The sequence below is a fragment of the Hemicordylus capensis genome, chromosome 1 (genome assembly GCF_027244095.1).
Source record: "Hemicordylus capensis ecotype Gifberg chromosome 1, rHemCap1.1.pri, whole genome shotgun sequence".
In the NCBI taxonomy this organism is placed as follows: Eukaryota; Metazoa; Chordata; class Lepidosauria; order Squamata; family Cordylidae; genus Hemicordylus; species Hemicordylus capensis.
The window spans coordinates 71,616,774-71,638,455 of NC_069657.1; the positions used below are offsets into that span (position 1 = coordinate 71,616,774).

At 41.1% G+C, this 21,682-nt stretch overlaps 1 protein-coding gene and 1 long non-coding RNA gene across 3 annotated transcripts in view; one reads left to right on the top strand and one right to left on the bottom strand.

Moving 5' to 3' along the window:
• Positions 1-17,660, top strand: part of RTF1 (RTF1 homolog, Paf1/RNA polymerase II complex component) — a 39,220-nt gene extending 21,560 nt beyond the window's left edge. Inside the window, exons 5-18 of the mRNA XM_053285806.1 lie at positions 1,976-2,090; positions 3,336-3,447; positions 5,972-6,107; positions 6,632-6,809; positions 8,112-8,194; positions 8,658-8,745; positions 8,847-8,954; positions 9,606-9,683; positions 10,587-10,708; positions 11,016-11,073; positions 12,504-12,581; positions 13,106-13,201; positions 13,742-13,853; positions 15,084-17,660. Of these exons, the coding sequence (XP_053141781.1) occupies positions 1,976-2,090; positions 3,336-3,447; positions 5,972-6,107; positions 6,632-6,809; positions 8,112-8,194; positions 8,658-8,745; positions 8,847-8,954; positions 9,606-9,683; positions 10,587-10,708; positions 11,016-11,073; positions 12,504-12,581; positions 13,106-13,201; positions 13,742-13,853; positions 15,084-15,190 (1,471 nt within the window). The 3' untranslated portion in view covers positions 15,191-17,660. The remainder of the gene's footprint in view (positions 1-1,975; positions 2,091-3,335; positions 3,448-5,971; positions 6,108-6,631; positions 6,810-8,111; positions 8,195-8,657; positions 8,746-8,846; positions 8,955-9,605; positions 9,684-10,586; positions 10,709-11,015; positions 11,074-12,503; positions 12,582-13,105; positions 13,202-13,741; positions 13,854-15,083) is intronic.
• Positions 14,671-21,306, bottom strand: LOC128340564 (uncharacterized). Of its 2 annotated transcripts, none has more exons than XR_008313799.1 (3): positions 21,188-21,306; positions 16,009-16,157; positions 14,671-15,162 (listed from the first exon to the last, which is right to left on the bottom strand). It is a non-coding gene; the product is annotated as an uncharacterized LOC128340564 (long non-coding RNA). The 2 variants fall into 2 exon arrangements; XR_008313800.1 differs by having other exon boundaries at positions 21,157-21,294.
• Positions 21,307-21,682: the final 376 nt, after the last annotated feature.

The window sequence follows — 21,682 nt, forward strand, 5'->3', positions numbered from 1 at the left end:
GAAGAAATTGATCTCTGTTCCAGACTAGTTCTCATGCTAGCAGAAGATTTCATGCTAACTGGGCCACAACATGGTGCACTACTTAATTGTTGACAGCAGTGTTCTCTCTAAGGCATGCGCACATGCGTGCAAACACAAGGTTTTTTTTTAATGTCCACTCAGTTATTTTTATATCCCGCTTGGATAGAATCAGGAAGATCCCACACTGAGTGTGTGTGTGTGTGTATGTGTGTGTGTGCGCGCACTGCCTTGATACTGCCACCCAGAACAAAACACATTCCACACACAGATGGAAAACAAATTAGAGAGAACCTGGTTGACAGCATTATACAGCCTAGTGTATTTTCCTAAGTCTTCCCTTCCACTGGCAGTAATGCAATATTGCAGAGAATCAAAACGACAGAGTCCTCCTGTGAGCATCTCTGTGGGTACTACCCAAAACGTTCTAATTGTTTGTTTGTTTATTTATTTATTTATTTACTTATTTACTTATTTATTTAGCATATTTCTATACCGCCCAAAACGCACGTTCTCTGGGTGGTTCATAAGACAATAAAAACAACCAGTAAAAAGATCAACACACCTCAACAATTAAAATTTTAAAAGTTAAAACTATTAAAACACAATTAAAACAATATCTAATTAAAAACCTGGGTGAACAAATGCATCATGACTGCCCTTTTAAAAGTTGTAAGAGATGGGGAGGCTCTTATTTCAGCAGGAAGTGTGTTCCAAAGCCTCAGGGCAGCAATGCAGAAGGCCCATCCCCGAGTAGCCACCAGACGAGCCGGTGGCAACTGCAGATGAACCTCTTCAGATGATCTCAATGGGCAGTGCGGTTCATAGCAAAGAAGACGTACTCTTAAATACCCAGGGCCCAAGCTGTTTAGGGCTTTATAGGTTATAACCAAAACCTTGTATTTTGCCCGGAAACCTATCGGCAACCTGTGTAAATCTTTTAAGATAAGAGTGATATGGTCTCTCCGAGATGACCCAGAGACTAACCTGGCTGCCGCATTCTGGACTAACTGCAGCTTCCAGACTACGTACAAAGGCAGCCCCACATAGAGCGCATTGCAGTAGTCAAGTCTGGAGGTGACCAGCAGATGTATTACTGTTCTGTGGTCATTTATCTAAAGAAACAGAAACAGCTGGCTTATCAATTGAAGCTGATAGAAGGCACTTCTGGCCACTTCCTCAACCTGGGACACCAGGGAGAGTTTTGTGTCCAGAAGCACCCCCAGACTGCGTACCTGTTCCTTCAGGGGAAGTGTGACCCCATCCAGAACGGGCAGATCAAAATCATCTCCCGAGCTCCAACCCCCTATTTTTGCTCGCTTATTTTTGCACTGCATGTTATATTTTAGAACTGTTCATTAGGAGAAAGGTGGGATATAAATGTTAAGATTAATAAAATAAAATAATTGCTTGTAGGATTTCATTCACAGTTATTTGAATGGCAAAACTCTAAAAAGATCTTGGCCAGAGAAAGCTCCCCTATTGCTGGCACAATCAACTAGCTGGGTGTATGCTGTTCGTTCTAAACTTTCCAAGTCTCCCTGAAAGATGGTTTGGGCTTCTAACAAGCTCAGTAGATCCTTAACTTAAATTGGTAGTTAATTTGATTTCTAACCCAGATTTTTACATTTGCCTGAGTTCTGCATTTTGCAAAGATAAAGAAAAATAGCTCTGTTTTAAGGTGATCCACCCACCTACTCAAGCACTTCTGCTCTCTTACCTCTGAGCAACTACTTGGTTTTGTTGATATTTGCATATTGTTTCCCATAATTTTTGCATGGCAATAAACAGATATATTTAACTTGCAACTTGCATATTTTCCATTACAAAATAAAATTCCTGCTTAGAATTCCCTTGCTTCAGCATTTCTAATCAGCCATGCTAATAAATCTGTCCTGATGCTGTTTGAAACTGATTGCAGCCTCTTGTTCATCTTTTAACCTTGTTTTGAGCCCAGGTTTGAAATAAAGAAGAAATTAAAGACAGCAAAAAAGAAAGAAAAGAAAGAGAAAAAGAAAAAACAAGAAGAAGAACAGGAGAAGAAAAAGCTCACCCAGATCCAAGAATCCCAGGTAGGAAATAGAATAAGCTCATTTTAATGGGAGGCTGGAAACATTTTATGCTGGGCATTGGTGATGCTAAATGACTTGGATTCAGTATGTGACTTAATCTTTAATGAAGTTTCAGAATTGTCCTTCAGTTTCAGACTTGTCACAGTACAACTGGGAGATTTTTGGGAAAGCAAAATGTTTTGTCTCTTCCTCTGTCTCTTGCCTAGTAAATCCTTGGTTAACAGTGTTGACCAGTTTAGGTGGTTTTATGGCAAAGTAGCAATAGGTTCTTAGTCCATGGATTTGAATGCCACATCTACATTTGCCCCACTTACATTAGCCCCACTTTTTCTTTGTGACAACTTAGCTTGAAGATATGTTTTGAAGATATGTTTTGTGGGAGATATGTTGTTGAAGATACGTTTTGTTAGAAAATAGTCTGTCATTTCCCTAGCAAAGTAATGTTTATGGAGCATTTGGAGTGGCAAGGGAAGTACATGGATGTTCTGTGGTCCATAACATTGCAAATTTCTGGAACATTCTCCTGATGTCACAAGACTCTCATCATACACATACCTTGTTCCAGAAGCCGTTTCATATACACTGTACTATAAAACTTGTGGTTTTCCATTAAATAACAGTTGCTAACAGGAAAAAGAGGCATTTAGAGTTCTCAAGCTGAAAGAACACTTCTTAGCTTTTACTAGGGTGCATGTAGATAGCTAGTTGAACCTGTGTAATGCCATGCTGCAAAAATATGGATGGTTATGGGTTGTATCCAACTAGCACAAGCAGAAGAGAACCTGTGGAATGGGACTATCTCAGGAGTTCCACTTGCACAAGATGCTTTTTCTTTATTTTGGCAGATTTGCCCCCTCCCTCCACATCACATGCCATCCTATTCCCAAGGGTTCCCCCCACCCTAAGGAGTGACTCTTGCAGGATACAGGGGGATGCAGTGGGGAGGAGAGGGTGGGAACATCCTTCTGTTTGTGCTAGTTCGAATGCAATCCCCTATAGCTGGGTTTCAAGATATATTTACAGTTGAGCTTCCTAAGCACAGCTTTGTAAACTAATGAAAGAAAAATAACTACATTCTGAGATTATCCAGTGTGATACTGTTCCATGTAAATGGCCATACCAAATCAGTGCAGGCATAATCTTTATACCATGCTTAGGCTATGCAGATAAAAGCATTAGTATGTGTAACTCTTCTTGGACATTAATTCTGATTAGATACTGAAGCGGTGGTTATGTGTTTAACAGGTAATGTCACACAATAAAGAGAGACGGTCAAAGCGAGATGAAAAATTGGATAAGAAGTCCCAAGCGATGGAAGAACTGAAAGCAGAACGAGAGAAAAGAAAGAATAGAACAGGCAAGTTTAAAGCTTCATGGTCAAGTAAGAGAAGATCCAACATAAAATACATTTCCAATTCACATCATATGGTTGTATTTGATTCCCAGGAGCTGCTCTCCACATATGCCACTATAAGGCACTTGTCTGTTTTACTAATTGTGTAGGAGGCATGTTTCGGTCTTGCTGTATCTTCCCCCTATTTTCTCGTTGTTCATCACTTTCAGTACAGTTGATATTTCAGACTAAGTATCTAATTTTAATAGGCTACCCCAATGTTGATCTTCCAAAGCAGCCTGACCTTTGGCACAAGCTATCATTGTCTGCATTTTTCTTCTTTCCTGAGTAGTCTTTTTGTCTTGTTTGTGGGTTTTCCCCTGTTAATGGATGGTTGCAATCACCTTTACTTTACTATAACCCTAGGCAGAAGTTGTATTAGAACAGCTTGTTTTGTGAGCTTCACGTGTTTTAAAATGACATCCCAACAGGGAAGTTATGTTACTTATTTTAATCTTGCTGGCTCCCTTTATCTTGCTAACCCAGTTTATTTATTTAGTTTTTATATGTCGCCCTACTCCCATAGGACTCAGGGCGGCTTACAAACAACATATACAGCAACACAATCTTTCTTTCTTATTTATTTATTTATTTATTTATTTATTTATTTATTTATTTATTTAATGGATTTTTATACCGCCCCAAACCAAAGTCTCTGGGCGGTTCACAATAATAAAACAATACAAATAAATAAAACATTAAAATCCATTAAAACTCCAAAAAGCTGCCTTAAATGAGAACAATTTACAAAATTTAAAATTACAAAAGCTAAAAGGCCTGGTTAAAAAATGAATCTTCAAGGATCTTTTATAAACCACTAGGGATGGGGAAAGTCTTATATCAGCAGGAAGTGCATTCCAAAGTCTCAGAGCGACAACTGAGAAGGCCCGTCCCTGAGTGGCCACCAAACAACTTGAAGGTAGCCACAGACGGGCCTCCCCTGACGAACACAATGGACAATGGGGATCGTGCAGAAGACGACGCTCTCTTAAATACCGTGGGCCTAAGCTGTTTAGGGCTTTATAGTTTATAACCAGCACTTTGTATTTTGCCCAGAAACCTATTGGCAGGCAGCGTAACTCCTGTAATATAGGAGTAATATGGTCTCTTCAAGATGACCTGGAGACCAACCTGGCTGCCGCGTTCTGTACTAATTGTGGTTTCCAGACTATGTACAAAGGCAGCCCCACATAGAGCGCATCGCAGTAATCAAGTCTGGAGGTTACCAGCAAATGTACTACTGTTCTGAGGTCATGAATCTCAAGAAACGGACGCAGCTGGTGTATCAACCAAAGCTGATAAAAAGCACTTCTGGCCACTGCCACAACCTGATAAACCAAGGAGAGGCGTGAATCCAGAAGCACTCCCAAACTGCATACCTGTTCCTTCTGAGGAAGTGTGACCCCATCTAGAACAGGCAGGTCAATATTGTTTCCCGAGTAACGACCCCACACAACAAGTAATTCAGTCTCAGTTTGTTATCCTTCATCCAGCCCATTACTATCTCCAGGCAGGCATTCAGGGAGGATATGCCTTCTCCTGATGACATGATTGACATGATAGCACCCAGCTCCAAATCCCCTGATGATCTCTCCCAGCGGTTTCATGTAGATGTTAAAAAGCATTTGAGACAATATGGAGCCCTGAGTGACCCCATATAAAAGCTCAAATTTTGAAGAGCAACAATCTCCAAGTGACACCATTTGGAATCTGCCCGAGAGATAGGAGTGGAACCACTGCAAAGCCGTGCCTCCTACACCCAACTCCCTCAGACGTTCCAGAAGGATACTATGGTCAATAGTATCGAAAGCTGCTGAGAGATCCAAAAGGACCAACAGAGTCACACTTACTCTGTCAAGTCTCACAACACATGAGCCTGGAAAACATACTGGTTTTCCTTGTACATACTCCAAACCTTTGTCTTGCCTGACACTTTCCACTCGTTTTTCTTCGCTATCACAACCAAGATGCTCCATTTTGCTTATGGGTCACTGACATTCATAGTGCAGCTGGGCTGATTTTAATAGATGTTTGGCTGTTAAGCTGGGTGTTCTTTAAGAAGTTTGTTTCTGACTGCCTGATGTTTTAGTCAAGAGGTATTTTGGATGGGCCAGGGGCTTTCACACACACATGGTAGGACTCTTTACCTTGCACAGCAGACTACCATACTGTACAAACTTGCTCAGTTTTAAACTGGTTTGCTGCACATGCTCAAAGCACCCCTTTGGCACATGAAACTACTAAAGAATGGCTCTATAGATCCTGTTAAAAGTTCGAATGGGAAAAGTCTGATTTATTAAAGCTTCAATTACCAATTAACCAATTTAGTAGCAGGTGAAAGCTGTTTTATAACTTGTACAGGGATATCTGTCTGGTCTGTGCTTGTTTTAAAACCAAGTCTCTAGGCAGAGGGAACACAGAGTCTTGTATTATTCTAGGCACTAATAAACTGAGCAAAAAAGAAAATTATTTCTTTCATCCCTTGTAGCTGAGTTGCTTGCAAAAAAGCAACCATTAAAAACCAGTGAAGTATACTCAGATGATGAGGAGGAGGAAGAGGATGATAAGTCTAGTGAGAAGACTGATCGGTCATCCAGGTCTTCATCTTCTGATGAGGAAGAAGAGTGAGTATTGAACGCTGGTTGAGAATATGAGGAAAAAACTTTTGAATCTGTTCCTCTCTTGTATTCCTGGCTTCTGTGTTCAGCTAAGGAGTATTTACCATTTGATTATGTAATAGGTCATACCACTTCAGTGTGGTATATATTTGTTTTCAGCTTATGCCTTTTGCTTTGTAATACGTGGTGCTGGATGTGAATGGAGGTGATATATCCCAAATGTGATTATCTTAGGGCAGTACAAATTCTGTTTGCTTAAGTAGCAAACATCAGTGGGTTGGATCCAAACTTATTACTGTGCTTGTGGAAGCTCCTGTTCACATAAGAACCCCTTCCATGAGCACAACTTCCCTTCTGTGGATGGAAGGAAACTTCTGCAAGTGCATTTAGATCCAACCCAATGCTTCTAGTCACAGAAATACAAAGTCCATTATCCAGCATCTGTGGATTTGGGATTCTGATTAATAAGCACAATGGTATGACTCCTTTTATTTGAATGTATGAATCGTTTTTCCTCTTTGTTGCACTAGAAAAGAAGAAATCCCCCCCAAATCACAACCAGTGTCCTTGCCTGAAGAATTGAATCGGGTTCGATTATCTCGACACAAACTGGAGCGTTGGTGTCACATGCCTTTCTTTGCCAAAACGGTCACAGGCTGCTTTGTGCGCATTGGCATAGGAAACCACAATAGCAAACCAGTCTACAGGGTGAGTTTTTATCAAGGGTACCCTACTGGACTCAATTCCTGTTGACATTAAGAGCAGCAAACATTCCATTCACTTGCAAGAAAAGTTTGAGTGTGAAAGGTTATCTTCCCAAAGTGTGGTGAAGGAAAAATAGGGATGTGCAAATTGATTCGCTGTCAAATCAATTTGAGTTGATTTGGGTGATTTGCAGATTTGACCCCCAAATTGAATTGCCCTCAAAACAGAGGGTCTGATTCAGGGTTGAGGAGAATCACCCCGATTCTACCCGAATCAGTTTGGGTGATTCAAACACCATTTTGAAGCCCATTTTGCTGGGAAAGGGTTCTGCTGGAAATCTTGCTGGAAAAGGGAGCTGGCGTACCAGTTGGTATCGGCAGATAGGCCAACCCTCCACTCCGGACTTAGGATGTCAGCCCCCTTTGGAGGACAAGTCTACGCAGGTAGACCTGTCCCTCAAGGCAGGCTGATGCACTAAGTCTGGAGCGGAGGGTTGGCCTACCCACCAATCCCAATTGGTAGACTGGGGGAGTGCCATTTTGAGGCCTGTTTTTGTTTGTTTGTTTGTTTGTTTGTTTGTTTGTTTGTTTGTTTAGAAAATGGGCCTTAAAATGGCATGTGTATCACCCAAATTGATTTAGGTGATTCAGGGCTGGTTTGCTGAGGCAGCCAGCCAACCAGCTGCTTTCAATAAATCATTTCGGGAGGTCTGGGATCCAATTCAACATCAAATCGAATCACAGATTTTGATTTGTGCACACCCTAAGGAAAAGCAGATACTATATAATATTGGGTAAGAACTCTAAAAAACCCAAAAAAATCCTTGCCCTGCCACTGTCCTGGTTTTCTTACTGTATTTACCTGAATCCAGGACTAGGGTTTTTTCCTAGGTTTTTGATGATAGAAATCATCGGGTCAACTTTAATTAAGAGTCCTCTTCCTTTGGGGTAAATATAGGTATAACCTTTATTTGACCTCTTTTTTTTTAAGGGGCTCATCTTAAATTCAGGAAATTAGATGTCAAGACACATTTTATGACTTAGTCTGTAGAAGATTTAATAACTTGCTACTTTAAAAATAGTACAATTATATGTGGCTTATTTCAAGAGAAGGATAGCCTTCCTGTCTCAAAGCAAGTGATGAATCTTTAGTGATGATCCAAGTTTATCAGTAGGCATGAATTGTAGCTCCAGCTTTTGTACTTACTCCTTACTGAGTCTGTGTCCACAAATGTGTGTTTCCTTTGTTAGAAAAAGTGCAAATAGAAGTGTTCATCCTGTTCCTCTCTCATCTACTTGTGTATAGGTGGCAGAAATAACTGGTGTTGTAGAAACGGCAAAGGTTTATCAGCTTGGGGGTACTAGGACAAATAAAGGGCTGCAACTAAGGTAAGACAGCTGGAATTAATACTTCATCACTTGACAAGAGTAATGTTTCCTGTGTAATAAGGGAGTTGTAGTGTTGAATGTCAGAATTTTCTTCTTAAGCAATAGGAAGTTGGGAAAATATCACTTAGACTTTCCTTGTATTTTTTTTAGAAATCTGGGGGTGGGTGGGTGGCTGGGCCTGAACAAATATTGAAATGAGACAGTGAGTATTTGCTGTGCTATAAGTAGCCACTTCTTTTCTTCACCACTATGATCCCATTCAGAATGTATCTCTCTAAAACAAAAGTAGAACTTGGGCTGACGTAATGTAGTCTGATGTTCAGAGGAATGAGTAGTGCTAGCAGCCAACTATAGAATGCACTTTGTTTGATGTTTCTCTCTGCTAGTGTCCCCTCTCCAGAGACTGGGAGGTAACAGAAGTGTTAGATTGTCCTTTTTTTAAAAAAAAAAATTTCTCTGACAGGCATGGCAGTGATCAGCGTGTGTTTCGTTTAGAGTTTGTCTCCAATCAAGAATTTACAGAGAGCGAGTTCATGAAATGGAAGGAAGCTGTAAGTTTGCAGTGTTCCCATTATTCCCAGTAGCTTTTGCCAAGAATACAAGTGTGGTGCATGAAATCTTGATGTGCGCTCTCTCTCTCTCTCTCCACTAGATGTTCTCTGCTGGGATGCAGTTACCAACACTAGATGAAGTAAACAGAAAGGAAGTGTCTATCAAAGAAGCCCTTAACTATAAATTTAATGACCAGGACATTGAGGAGGTAAATGAATAAAATACCCCCCCCCTTTTTTTTTTTTGCTGAACTCCTGCAATTGAAGGTTGGTAACAGAAAGGTGATGTTCTTGGACACCAGATTCTGGTTCTGTAAAGATAAGATTAGAATGAGATCGTTCAAGGCTCTTTTTGGACCCTACTTTGGTGGTTGTCTTGCATATCATCTTGGTTTTGCCTTTTTGAGACTTTCAGAAGTTGGATTGCAGCTGAAATAGCACTCATGCTGTGTGTGAGTGAGGCACTAAGGACTTGATGGTGTTTTTATTGCAGCATATACAAGTAGGGAAACTAGTTTTGCTCTGGTTGTCACCTGTAACTGTGCTAGAGCAGAGCTATGCTGTAAGTAGTCTTGATAGATTGCTCATTCCTGTTGAATTACCAGTAAGCTTGTAGTCAGCATGTAACATGGTGCATGGACAAATTCTAGGGAACGTCTTTCGTATTCCAGTACTTCATAAATACAGGTTAGGACCAGAAGTTTAAACAGACCATACAAAATGAGTGATATGGGACTGGGCTTGGCTTGTAAAGGTTTGGATAATAGCCTTGTGGTAGCGAACAGAGCTGGTTTGACATATCCCTTGTGAAATCCAGATGTTGCACTATAAAAACAGGCTCTTCTGTTATCCATTTGTAGATTGTAAAAGAGAAAGAGAGGTTCCGGAAAGCACCACCAAACTATGCCATGAAGAAAACACAACTGTTAAAAGAGAAGGTAAAAGTTGGTAAATGTTGGACAGGGCCTTCTCAGTTATTGCCCCCAGACTTTGTAATGCTCTCCCAGTGGACATCCATTCCTCAGTTTCCATCACAGCTTTTAGAAAGGAAGTGAAATCTTGGCTTTTTACTCAGACTTTTATGAGTCTTATTTTTATTGCTTCTGCTCTGTATTTTATGGTCTCATTGTGTTTTTTAAAAAAACTTTTAATGAGATTCGTATTTTTATATTCCTTTTTAAAAAATTTGTAACTGTTTTATAGTTGTGTTCCAATCTCTGTATATTGGGATTATTTTAATGAAAGGTGTATTAAAAATCTAACAATAAATAAATGGTTGCTGAAGGGCTAAGCCTGCCTTGGGGGCTGAATTTTCTAAATGCCTTGCATAAGTAGCACTCAGTTTCTTTCCTGTAAATAAACAAAATCTGAAAGTATTTTTCTCAAAGCTTCCTGTTAATGAAAACTTATCTGCACAATCTTTACAGCTTTGATCATGCATACCTTTAAATATTTATGCAGACATTAGTTTTATAACAGATTTTTTAATATGTATATTATGAGAATTAACTTCACAGTGATTTATGAAATTCATTTTTGTATGAGATGTAGACTGATGATTCAATTTTGTTGGACTGTAAGCCCTGAAAAATATTTACTACCACCAATAGATGAGCACCTAGATCAGTTTTGTGGTATATCTTGCACTATGAGATGCCTTAAGGTTATTCTTCTGTTAATTATTCCTCCTGCCTTAAGAATCTCAACACTTTTGATTCCAAAGTATAATATTTGCTAAAAATATTTCCTAAGAAGGAAAATAAGCTACCTGAAGTAATATAAGATATTGTACCTAATGTTATGATGATGGTTCAAACCTAACAAATAACTCTTTGTTGAAGGCTATGGCAGAAGATATGGGAGACCAGGACAGGGCAAAGCAGATACAAGATCAGCTTAATGAGCTGGAGGAAAGAGCAGAGGCCTTGGATCGCCAGAGGACAAAAAATATTTCAGCCATCAGGTACATGCCTAACATATCAGAAAAGAGAATAGCAGCATACTGGAGTTACTAAGAGGTTTTGTGACCCTCTTATCAATGTATTTAGGGGAGAAATTCTGGAGGTGCTGATCTTACTGCACATATCTTGCTAGCTCTCGCCACATGGACAGAATCAGCCATTTCTAAAGTTTTCAGAAGTGAACCCTCATTTCTGTAATCTCAACAAAAATGTGTAAATCAGGAAGTAACTTCTGTGGAAATAACTTGTTTGGAGAACTTTGAAGGGTTTTTTTGTGGGGTAAGTAAATACTGGCTTTTTTTGTTTCAGTTATATTAATCAGAGGAATAGAGAATGGAACATTGTGGAATCTGAAAAGGCTTTAGTGGTGAGTTGTGCTGATCATAGAGCGGTGCAAAGAGAATGCAAAATACTTTGTCATGGAGAAATGTGACTACCTGAGCAGAGTACTGGGGAGTTTTTCATTATTTATAAGGAAAAGCTGCTTCTTTTAACAGCAATATGTCATTCATGCAATTCTTACAAGGTGTTAAGCAGTTACTGCAGGTTTGCTGAGCAGCACTAGTTCCTCATTAGAAGGAGGGGCTGGGGAATGTTCTGGCTGTGATGTTGTTGTTGGCTTGTTTTTAAAAGAGGACACACGTTAAATATAAAACTGCAATAGAGATGCTGTTATAATCCTGACATTTGAAATCCACCTGCTGACAAGGACTAACGAGCCTGCAAAGGCGAAATGGCATCTGTTGGAGGCTGCCTTCCCTTGCCAGCCAAAATATGTTCCGTGGTGGCTATAGCTGCCTTGGGCTTTGCCTTGCCACCCTCTTTCCGCAACTTTATTTTATTTATTTGATTTATATATGGCTTTCCTAAAGTGGCTCGGGGCGGTTTACATTAAAATCAGAAATACATAACATTTAAAATCAGAAACCAATTAAAAGCAAATTAAAATTGCAATTAAAACTAAATATTAAAAAGCCAGGCTAAAAAGATGAGTCTTTAAGGCTCTCCTGAAGGCCTCCAAGGAAGATAATCCCCTCATATCTGGGCGGAGTGCGTTCCACAATTTTGATTATGTCTGAACCTAGAAAGGACCTTGGTAGTTCAGAGGAGGGAGAAAGCCTGGAGTGGCGTAAAAACTATTGTTAGAAATAAAGGGAGATCCTTAGCACTTCTCTTATTAACAGCCCTTCTCTCCTCATGCACATCTTCCCTTCTACTCCCCCATAATCCAGCCCTGTCCTAAGGATCATATACATGTATGCACATGGTAAATGCAGAACACTTTGTTTCCAGGATCTTCCAAGATCCTGGGCTGGAACAGAAGCTATTCTGCATGTATAGGAAGAGTGTTCAGGTCACAAAAGGGTTATTTTACGCCTCACATTGGAACAAGTGAATCTAAATCTAAGCATGTGATCTATTTTGCACAAGTCTTCTCTACTAGTGGAACATGATAACTTCTATAGAATCTATAGCACTTCATGAAAGATAACACTTGCATTTGCTTAACAGTGCTTGCAGAATGATGCAGATTGTTTTCCTTCTGCATACAATTCTTTGAATGGAGTCCACTGTCTTATTTTGTGTTTGGGGTTTTTTTAATTCCAAGGATCTTGTTATGCACATTGTACACTTCTTGGTGATCTTTTGGGGGTGGGGTGTGGTGGGGGGCTTAAAGGATAGAAATGCAGGACACTGATACTTGAATCTGATAGCTTATAGTGCTGAGTAATGATGCTCTGTAAAGCAGCAACAAGGCAAAAGGACATGACTGCATATATATATTTATCTCTGCAGGCTGAAAGCCACAGTATGAAAAACCAGCAGATGGACCCCTTTACTAGGCGGCAATGCAAACCCACAATAGTCTCCAATGTAAGTAAATGCAGAGAATGAGAGCAATAGAGACCTAGGTAGACTAATCTCATGCAGAAGTGATATCAGAATGTATAGCTGGAACTGAGCTATCCAGACACTTGCAAGATGTGGTACTTAAGTAACTAGATATTGACCAGGATCACATAACATTGTAGTGTTTGTCTATAGTCCACCATGCAGTAGAACAGGACCATCATGTCCTGCTTCAGCAGAACGATGTATTGGTGAGCAAATCCAGCTTGGAAAATAAAGACAGAAAACAAATATCAACCTTTGAATATCATTGGAAACATTTGTCTATTTTAGAAAGATATACCCACATTTCTCCTGTAAAATTCAAGACAACAATAATAAAATATAAGAATTTCACAAGAAGCAATAAAGAAACCAACAAATTTGAAAAATTGGGGAGAGATCTCGATATCATGGGTTACAAACAGCAAGAGGTAATTGAAAAAGCCTGTGTGAAAAGGACTTTTTTAAACACTGATTGAATTGATGTTCAATTGCTTCTGTCACAGTCCAGAGATCCTGCCGTCCAAGCTGCTATTCTTGCCCAACTAAATGCAAAATATGGATCCGGTGTATTGCCAGATGCTCCAAAGGACATTAACAAGGCAAGTGCCCCCAACTCTCTGCTGTCTCATATGCTTCATAACTTTAGAGTTTGTTTCCAGTCATAACTTTAGGGGAAAGATTGTGCTGTCGAGTTGGTGTCGACTCTTAGCGATCACATTCCATGTGATTTTCTTGGTAGAATACAGGAGTGGTTTATCAGTGCCGCCTCCCATGCAGTATGAGATGATGCCTTTCAGCACCTCCCTAAATCCCTGCTGCCCAATATAGGTGACTAAAAATGTATTTAATAGGCACAGTCTGGGAAGCATACCGGCGGGGATTTGAATTAACAGCCTCTTAAACTCTAGGCAAGTTGATTCCCTGCTGTGCCACCGCCGCTGATAATCATAACTTAGCGAATTGTAAAATGAAGTAATTGCATATTGAAACTTAGACCTTCTTGTCTTAAGAACAGAAGGGGATCCTTTTAGTGTGTGAAAGGAAGAAGCCTTCAAACACAATAAAAAAAAATCTTGTTTGATTTTGATTCCACCTTGTTTGATACTGAATGGTTTCCCTTTGTTCTTGTTTTGTTTCAGAGTCAGGGAAAAGACAAAGATATGAATTCAAAATCAGCTAGTGATCTCTCAGAGGATCTTTTCAAAGTGCATGATTTTGATGTGAAGATTGATCTCCAGGTTCCAAGCTCAGGTAAGTGGTACTTCTAAAGAAATAAAATCTGAAGGGGACAGGAAAATAAATTTGTCATTTTGTGCACATTTGTTTTTATGGCTGCTCCTAACTGGAAAGTATGAGCCCAGGTTAATAGAACTGCTCTTTTGCTGGTTACTGTGGGACAAAAGAACTGGAAATTAAAGAGTGCAGTTGCTAGTGGGAACAGGAGTTGCTTCCTAGCTGAGGGAAATTGCTTCTGGTTTTACCATAAGGTGGGGCTAGTTTTGCCACTGCCCTCTTTAGCTCCTTCTGCAAAGTCATGGGTACCACCTGCCTTTACAGCTGTATCTGAGGAAGGGATGCAGTATTGAGAGCTTGCTTCATAAACCTGTCTTCTGGTAACCTCGTTGGGGGTAGGCATCTGTCATATGCTTCTGTTACTCTGTAAAGTGTCACGTACCTTGCTGTGTTAGTAATAATGAAGATACAATGGTATAGACAACTTGTAGAAATATTTTACCTAAAGCTTGGTGGCTTGTGGATAACAGGGAACCTCATGGTCTGCAATCATATGGTCCATAGCCAAACAGGTGATGTGAGGGAGTGAAAGGGTACATTGGAGGAGACAACAGGCTCATCTTAAATTTGTGTATTATACTACTCCAAAACAAGTGTCAAATGCTTGTCTGTCATTTCTGTAGTAATTGAGACACTAATAACAAGTGTCTTAGCTGGTAAACTGACAAGAGAGCACATGGAATGTAGAAGTAGAATCTATATTGTATGGAATGTAGTAGTAGAAATCTTTCATATACAGCTTGGAAGAAATCACCCAATATTATTACTTATGATACTGTGTGTTATACAATATTTATTAAGAGAGAACAGATGAAAAGGTAATTTTATTAAGTATATATATATGCATCAGCTTGTCACCATATGCACTAACTTAATTTGGAAACACGCTTGGTAATGCCTTCAAATAAATAATGCAATGCACTGAAGTGCAAAGACTTGCAGTTGATGATATGTGGAATGGAGCTCCAACCCCAAGTTTCTGCTGAAGTTGCTACCGACTGTATTGTGGTGTTGAAGGAAAGTTTAGTAGATGTCTTGTGTTTTTCTCTAGTGAGGAAAAAGTTAGTTTGTACTAATCTTGAGCTTCCTTTTGAGACCAATACAGAACAAATTAGGCATTCTATCAGGCAAAGGGTATATTGGCTTTGATGCATAATTCCTTACTCTCTGTGTCTTGTCTTCCAACAGAGTCCAAAACACTGGCCATCACCTCCAAGGCTCCCCCAGCAAAAGATGGTGCCCCTCGGAGATCACTGAACCTGGAGGACTACAAGAAAAGACGGGGGCTTATTTGAGCAAACCCACTCCGCTGCTTCTGATCTTGCATGCTACACCCTTTATTTTCTTCCCTCCCTCTTCAGTTTGCCCTTCTGGGTTGGAGCAGCACCAGAGCTGGGAAGAGACTCTTTAAAATTGCCAGCCATCTGTAATATAAACCATTGACTCTTTACTGTATAGACCTCCCTTCTTGCCCATTCTTCCTGCCACCTACAAATATGGATCCGTGCTATTTTTAGTTTTTTGTTTTTTTAAAGTTTTTTTTTTTAAATACAGCTGGTTGGCTGACTGTAAGTATTCAGTGTTAACCTGGAGTCTGGATTTCTGCAGGAATCTCTTGGAGGCAGAAGCAGTGTTAGCACTTGGCTGTCTCACCACCACAGGCAAGGAAAACTAAAACAGTGGCACAAGACCTCTCGAGGCTTGAAGGTCACTTGCACTTTTCCCTCTCCTTCCCCCTTGCTCCTAGCTTTGGAGAAGGGCATCTCTACAAACTGGTTTAGGTTGGAAGTGTACATTTTTGTGGGGGTGGGTGGGTTGTGCGAATTTTTTCCAGGTAGTTTTTTTATCATTTTTAAACCTGCAGTACTATTTGTATCTGTCTGTCACAGTTCTTTACAGCTGTCTTGAATTTCTACCAGCTGCACTTGAGCATCCAGAACAGCAGGGCCAATTTAGTAAATGTGATTTTTTTTAAACAAACAGAAAGCCTGGCTGACAATAGTTGTGTAACTTTACACCTCTATTTCTTCACACAGACTTATAAAAATTCCTTCCTTTCTTTCCCTGCATCTCATTTTGTAAAGCAGCAGTAATACACGTGCCCTTGAATTACCTGTCCCAGGTGGATGGGGCAGTTCATCTTCCTTGACTGTTCCTTGGACCTCTCTTTGTCACCAAATCCATATACTCATCCAGCCTCTGTTTTGCCTCATCTTTTCCAGACCAGAAATCTTTCATTTGCTTCCTGTTAAATTCTTTTATCTTGTTTTGCAGAATGGGAAGGATACAGTAGAAATGAGAGTAGGAAAATATAAGAGGGCAGTTATTTGACCTATATGTAACTGGTACAACATGTGCAGCGGAATTCTAGCACAAGGATTGTATGTATGGAATGTCTGAATAGGAACAAGATGACTGCTTGATAATCACTCAGGTGTAAAGATCGAAGTGTAAATAAATGATGTTTTATCAAAGAGCTCTTCAAAATGAACTACAGTGAATTATATGGAACTACATACAATGATACACACTGGTGATCTGACAGGTCACACTAGGCTAGTGCTGGAAAGTGCCCTTCAGTAAGGATGCTTTCCTGACCCTGGGTTTCAAGGAGAAATCCTAACGTGTGAAGCATTTGTAAGCAGGCCCAGCAAATTTTTGCTTACATTTGGATAGAAATTTGAATCTTGTGGCTATGATCTGTGGGGTCCTTATTGATGCTTTAATCTATCTTCTTAATTCCTTATTTAAGACTAGGAAGACATGCTACTGTGTAAAACCTGATGAAATGAAGAGAGGGGAAATCCCAGAACCCTCCTCTTGAAGCAGTTCTTGTCAAGTCGTGTAAACTGTGTGGCTTTATTTACTAGATAGTCCATAGCTTTGCGGACTATTGTGTAAATATGTAATCATTCTTTTTTTCCTAGCGACTTTTCTCACAGTCTTGTGGGTTCTTATTTACATGTTTGCTTCTAACTTTTTTAAAAAGCAGATTTCTAGAATCTGCCAATGTATAGCTGTTTGGGAGCCATCATGATACTCTATGTAGATATGTATCTGTATCACTTGATTTTGCCAGCAATATCATTGTAGTTACCAGTCTCCCCAATACCAACATTTCTGATGTAGAAAAACAACTGCAAAAGGATGCGGGGTTTTGATTGCCCACCAGTTTCTACAAAGCTATAACATATGAGCAAGAAAAGAGCAAGCAAAGGTTAAAATTATTTTCTTATTATTCCACCTACTTATATCATGGCAGTCCACAACAGACCTTTGCAACAGAGGTACACCTCCCAACACTGGGCTTCATAATCAAAGAACTGATGACATCCCTGAGCTGTAAATAATGCATCAGTTTTCCCCTTTCTGATTGGGTTAGGGGAGTTGATTGGATCAAACAGGGGAACTCTGTATTTAGGATGCAAAAGTAAATGAGGTAGTTGTCCTCATGCAGCCCTGTTTACCAAACTCAGAAAGAAGAAATCCTGCTTTTCACAGAGGTAGTAGGTGCCGAGTCCTTGTACACCACCTGTTTTTTCACTGAGAATGCATTGAGGGAGTAACTCTTCTCAAATAGCTATGGAACTAATTGTGTATGAAGGTGTAATGTTTTCTCCTCTTTAAGTGCATGTGACAGTGAGTGACGACAACACGGGCTCATTGGGAGGGATGGGTTTATTTGCTTTAATTCATTGATGTCTCTGCAGCATTCGTTACAAATGTATAGACTTCTATAAATAAACTTTGGTTGGTTTTAATAAAGCTGCTCATGCTTCATCCTTTGCTATGGCTGCTATACACTTTTTAATGCTTCTCCTTTGAACAACACAACTCAGTGGTCCAAATTTTTCTCATCTCAGAGTTCTGAAATCAGTTTCAAATATGCTCTTCAACAGAATTTTAATGCAATATAGGGGTGGTGGTATTTCTAAAGTCCCATAAGCAGGGGCAATTCCCAGTATGTCAAGTTTAGATTGAAAGTCTAGCATGGAGCTCAGCTAAGTTCCAGAAATGTGTGCCCAAATTAAAACAAGAAATATACTACTTTCTAGCAGAGCAAATAATGGATTCTCTACTACATTTCTTTCATTGGAACACTTATTTTATCACAGATCAATAGTTTAAAGTCATTATCTTCACAGCATCAAGTAAAAATTTATGACCAGTTGCCTTACTTACAGGAATTAGGCAAAGAACAGTCTGACATTGTTACAGGGCTCAAATATTCAGAACATCAAATATTCAGAACATCCAGAAACACAAGAAAAAGAAGGGTGGCTTACATACTGCATAATGCCCTACTAATCCAGTTCATTTCCAAACCTCATCTTTGCTGCTAGAGTGTGGAGAAGCTCTGTGGCCACTAAGTATTGCATCAGTGCTGTAGCAACAATTTCCCCATAGCTCCTAATGGGAGGGGAAGCACTGATGCAATTCATAGTAGCTGCAGATCCTCTCTATACTTGCTAGCAGTGTGGACGAGTTTAGAATGAAACAATGCACACCTCCCTTGTATATTGGGTGCCATGCAGTCTATAAGCCTGAAAGAAGAGACTGAAAATAAAAGAGATTGCAAAGTGTGTTTTCAGTTACAGTGGTGGTTATTATTATTATTATTACATTTATATCCCGCTCTTCCTCCAAGGAGCCCAGAGCGGTGTACTACATACTTGTGTTTCTCTTTCACAACAACCCTGTGAAGTAGGTTGGGCTGAGTGAGAAGTGACTGGCCCAGAGTCACCCAGCTGGTTTCATGGCTGAGCCCAGAGCCTATGTGAGCCTTGTGGAAAACTTGGAGTGAATCGAATGAACCATAGAACCAGCTCCATCTCATTCAAGAGTTTTGGACTTCAGAACAGCCTCTCTTCCTTCTGAGAGAGGAAGGCATGGGGATCTACAGCATGGGGATCTACTGTTGGGTGTGGTGGGGGGAGGGGAGCCAGTGTGATGTAGCAGAGAGTGTGAAACAAGACAGGAGAACTGGGTTAAAAGCTTGGCTCTGTCTTAACATTGGTGTGTTTGGCCCTATTTCTACTAGGGATGTGCATGGAACTTGCAGGGGGTGGTTCAAAGGTGGGGGGGGATACCTTCAAGGATTGGGGAGAGTTCCCCCACCACATTCCACCCCACACATTCCCCCCACCAGTGCTACAGTTTAAAAGAGTCCAGGGGGGCAGCAGCGTAGCTCCCTGCTGCCCCATTGCCGCTTCTGACCAGAAGTATCCAGCACATGTGTGCACATGCATGCCAGGTACTTCCAGTCTGAGGAGGCAATGCGGTGGCAGGGAGGTATGCTGCTTTCCCCCCTGAACTCTTTTAAACTGTAACACCAGTGGGGAAAATGTGGTGGGGGGCTGAGTGCACCCTCCCCAGTCCTTAAAGGTATCCCCTTCGAACCGGTCAAACCACCAGTCTTTCCAACCCGTTCGGAGGCCTGTAAAAGGGCCTCTGAACAGGTTCATGCACATCCCTAGTTTCTACCTCTGTCGAACCTTCTGAGCTTCTTGGAGAGGCAGGGAAAATAATCATAGTTATGCCGCTCTCAAGGGAGGTGATTTGTTTTTATATTGTTTTAGAACAACTTAGTCTCCAGGTTCTGGGGATTTATTCAGTTTTCACTCTTGCTGCCACCATATGATTACTTATTACCCTGCTCTCAGTACTCAACACCTTGGTTACATAGCCTTGCAAGTGTCGGATAGGTGTCTATGTTCAGTGTACAATTGAAACAAAACTTGAGGTGTAGAACAAGAAGTTTGTTTACAACTGTTTGAAATAAAGATCTCTGCAAGGCAGGGCACATAAACGTCTCTACAAAGTTGCTAAGTATGTCAGCTGTTTAACTGAGTGGTTTTTCCTTCTTGATAAAATGTACTGTTTAGCGAGGTGACATAACTGGGACTGAAATAAATAAAATTTGGTTTGCAGACTTAGTGAATCAGCTCAGACCTTCCTGTCTGTCACGAGGAGGTTTCGCTTATGGGCACCTTTCACATTCAAGGTTTCTTTCCCAGGCTTAACACTCCTCCACTTTTAGAGCACTGCCCAAGTATGTTGCTGGTTCCACAGTCTCCACAAATTCACCACCCAAGTCTCTCACAAACCCCTGAACAATCTCTTGTTCAGATCACATAAACCAAACTCTCTGCTATGCTCTGTCCAACCTCTCACTCCGAATGATCAGCTCCCAACTGTCCTTATTTAAATCCCTCCCCTGAACATTCTGTGCCTGGTTACTATGGCAACACACACTCGCTTTCCAGCTCCTCCAATATGTACGTTCCATCACATGGAGCCTGCCCAAATTTTGGATCCCAGCCCTCAAAAGAGAATATTTGTTCAAAACAATTGCATTCTGCCTTTCTCTATAAAACTTGCAGTGTGGCTAACAAAACAACTGGTACAGAGCAGATGTGACAAACCGATTACCATTACTTGGCTCTAACTGCCTGTCATTGTACTTGTTCTCTTTCAAATTCTTCAGTTTGGAAATAAGAGGTAGCTTGCCTAGGGAGCAAGATGTGCCAGTTTGAATCCCTTCTGGTACCTATATCGGGCAGCAGCGATATAGGAAGATGCTGAAAGGCTTCATCTCATACTGCGTGGGAGATGGCAATGGTAAACCCCTCCTGTATTCTAGGGATGTGCACAGAACCAGTTCAGAGACGCTTTATGGGCCTCCGAGCTGGTTTGAGCAGTGGCCAGTTCGAAGGTGTGGGGGGTGCACTTACCCCTCCCACCGCTCTTCCCCCACTGGCACTCCGGTTTTCTAAAGTTCATTGGGGCGACAGCATACCTCCCTGGCGCCTCATTGCCCCCATTTACCAGAACTATCAGGAAGTAGCCGATGTGTGCGCACCGGCTGCTTCTGGATAGTTCTAGTAAACAGGCAATGGGGCAGCAGGGAAGTACACTGTCCCCCCAGGACTTTAGAAAACCAGAGTGCCAGCAGGGGGTAGAGTGGCGGGAGGGGTAAGTGCACCCTCCCCCACCCTTAAAGCAGCACCCCCTGCCTTCAAACCACCCCCGCCCAGTTCCATGCACATCCCTATTGTTTTCTACCAAAGAAAACCATATGGCTCTGGGGTTGCCTGGAGTCAACACGGACTCAACAGCACAACTTTACCTTTTAGGATGCTTCATTTACAGTTGGTTCCAGAAGGTTTGTTAGATAGATAAACTTTATTACAGTCTTTGACCAGTACAGAAGCATGAAGAACACAGTGAAGCTATACAGATGAGCAGAAAATAGGGTTACCTTCTGAAAGCAGATAGAACCCTATTTTTACCTCATAGCAAACAGATGGGTACATGCTGCAGACCCGGCAGGGAGTGTGAGCGACAGACGATTAATATTTTAAGGTTCGCCAGCCACAAATAGCATTGTTGGTCCTCCAGCCCCGCCCCCTCACAACGGCAGTTCCCTGAGTGGATGGGGCAAGCACGTGACCCAAGGAGACCACTCAGAGGGTTCCAAGCTGCAGTCCCTCTTTGCTGCTCCCTGATTGGTAGCCTCAGTTAACCCTTCCCTGGCAACTGCAGCACTGTCAAAGGCTCTGAACTCCGTCCCCATGCCCAAAACTTCCTGCTCACAACAAGGCAGGGGAGAAAAGAGAGCAGCTGCAGCTGCCAGCAAAAGAATAGCCAACATGAACACACACAAACCCCAACACACACCCCAGATCCAGGAGGGACACAGCAGATGCCCCCTGGAGCAGTTGCCAGATGCCGGTGAAAGCAGTCGGCCCCCACAACTAGCCCAGGCACTAAGCTGGTGGCAAGGG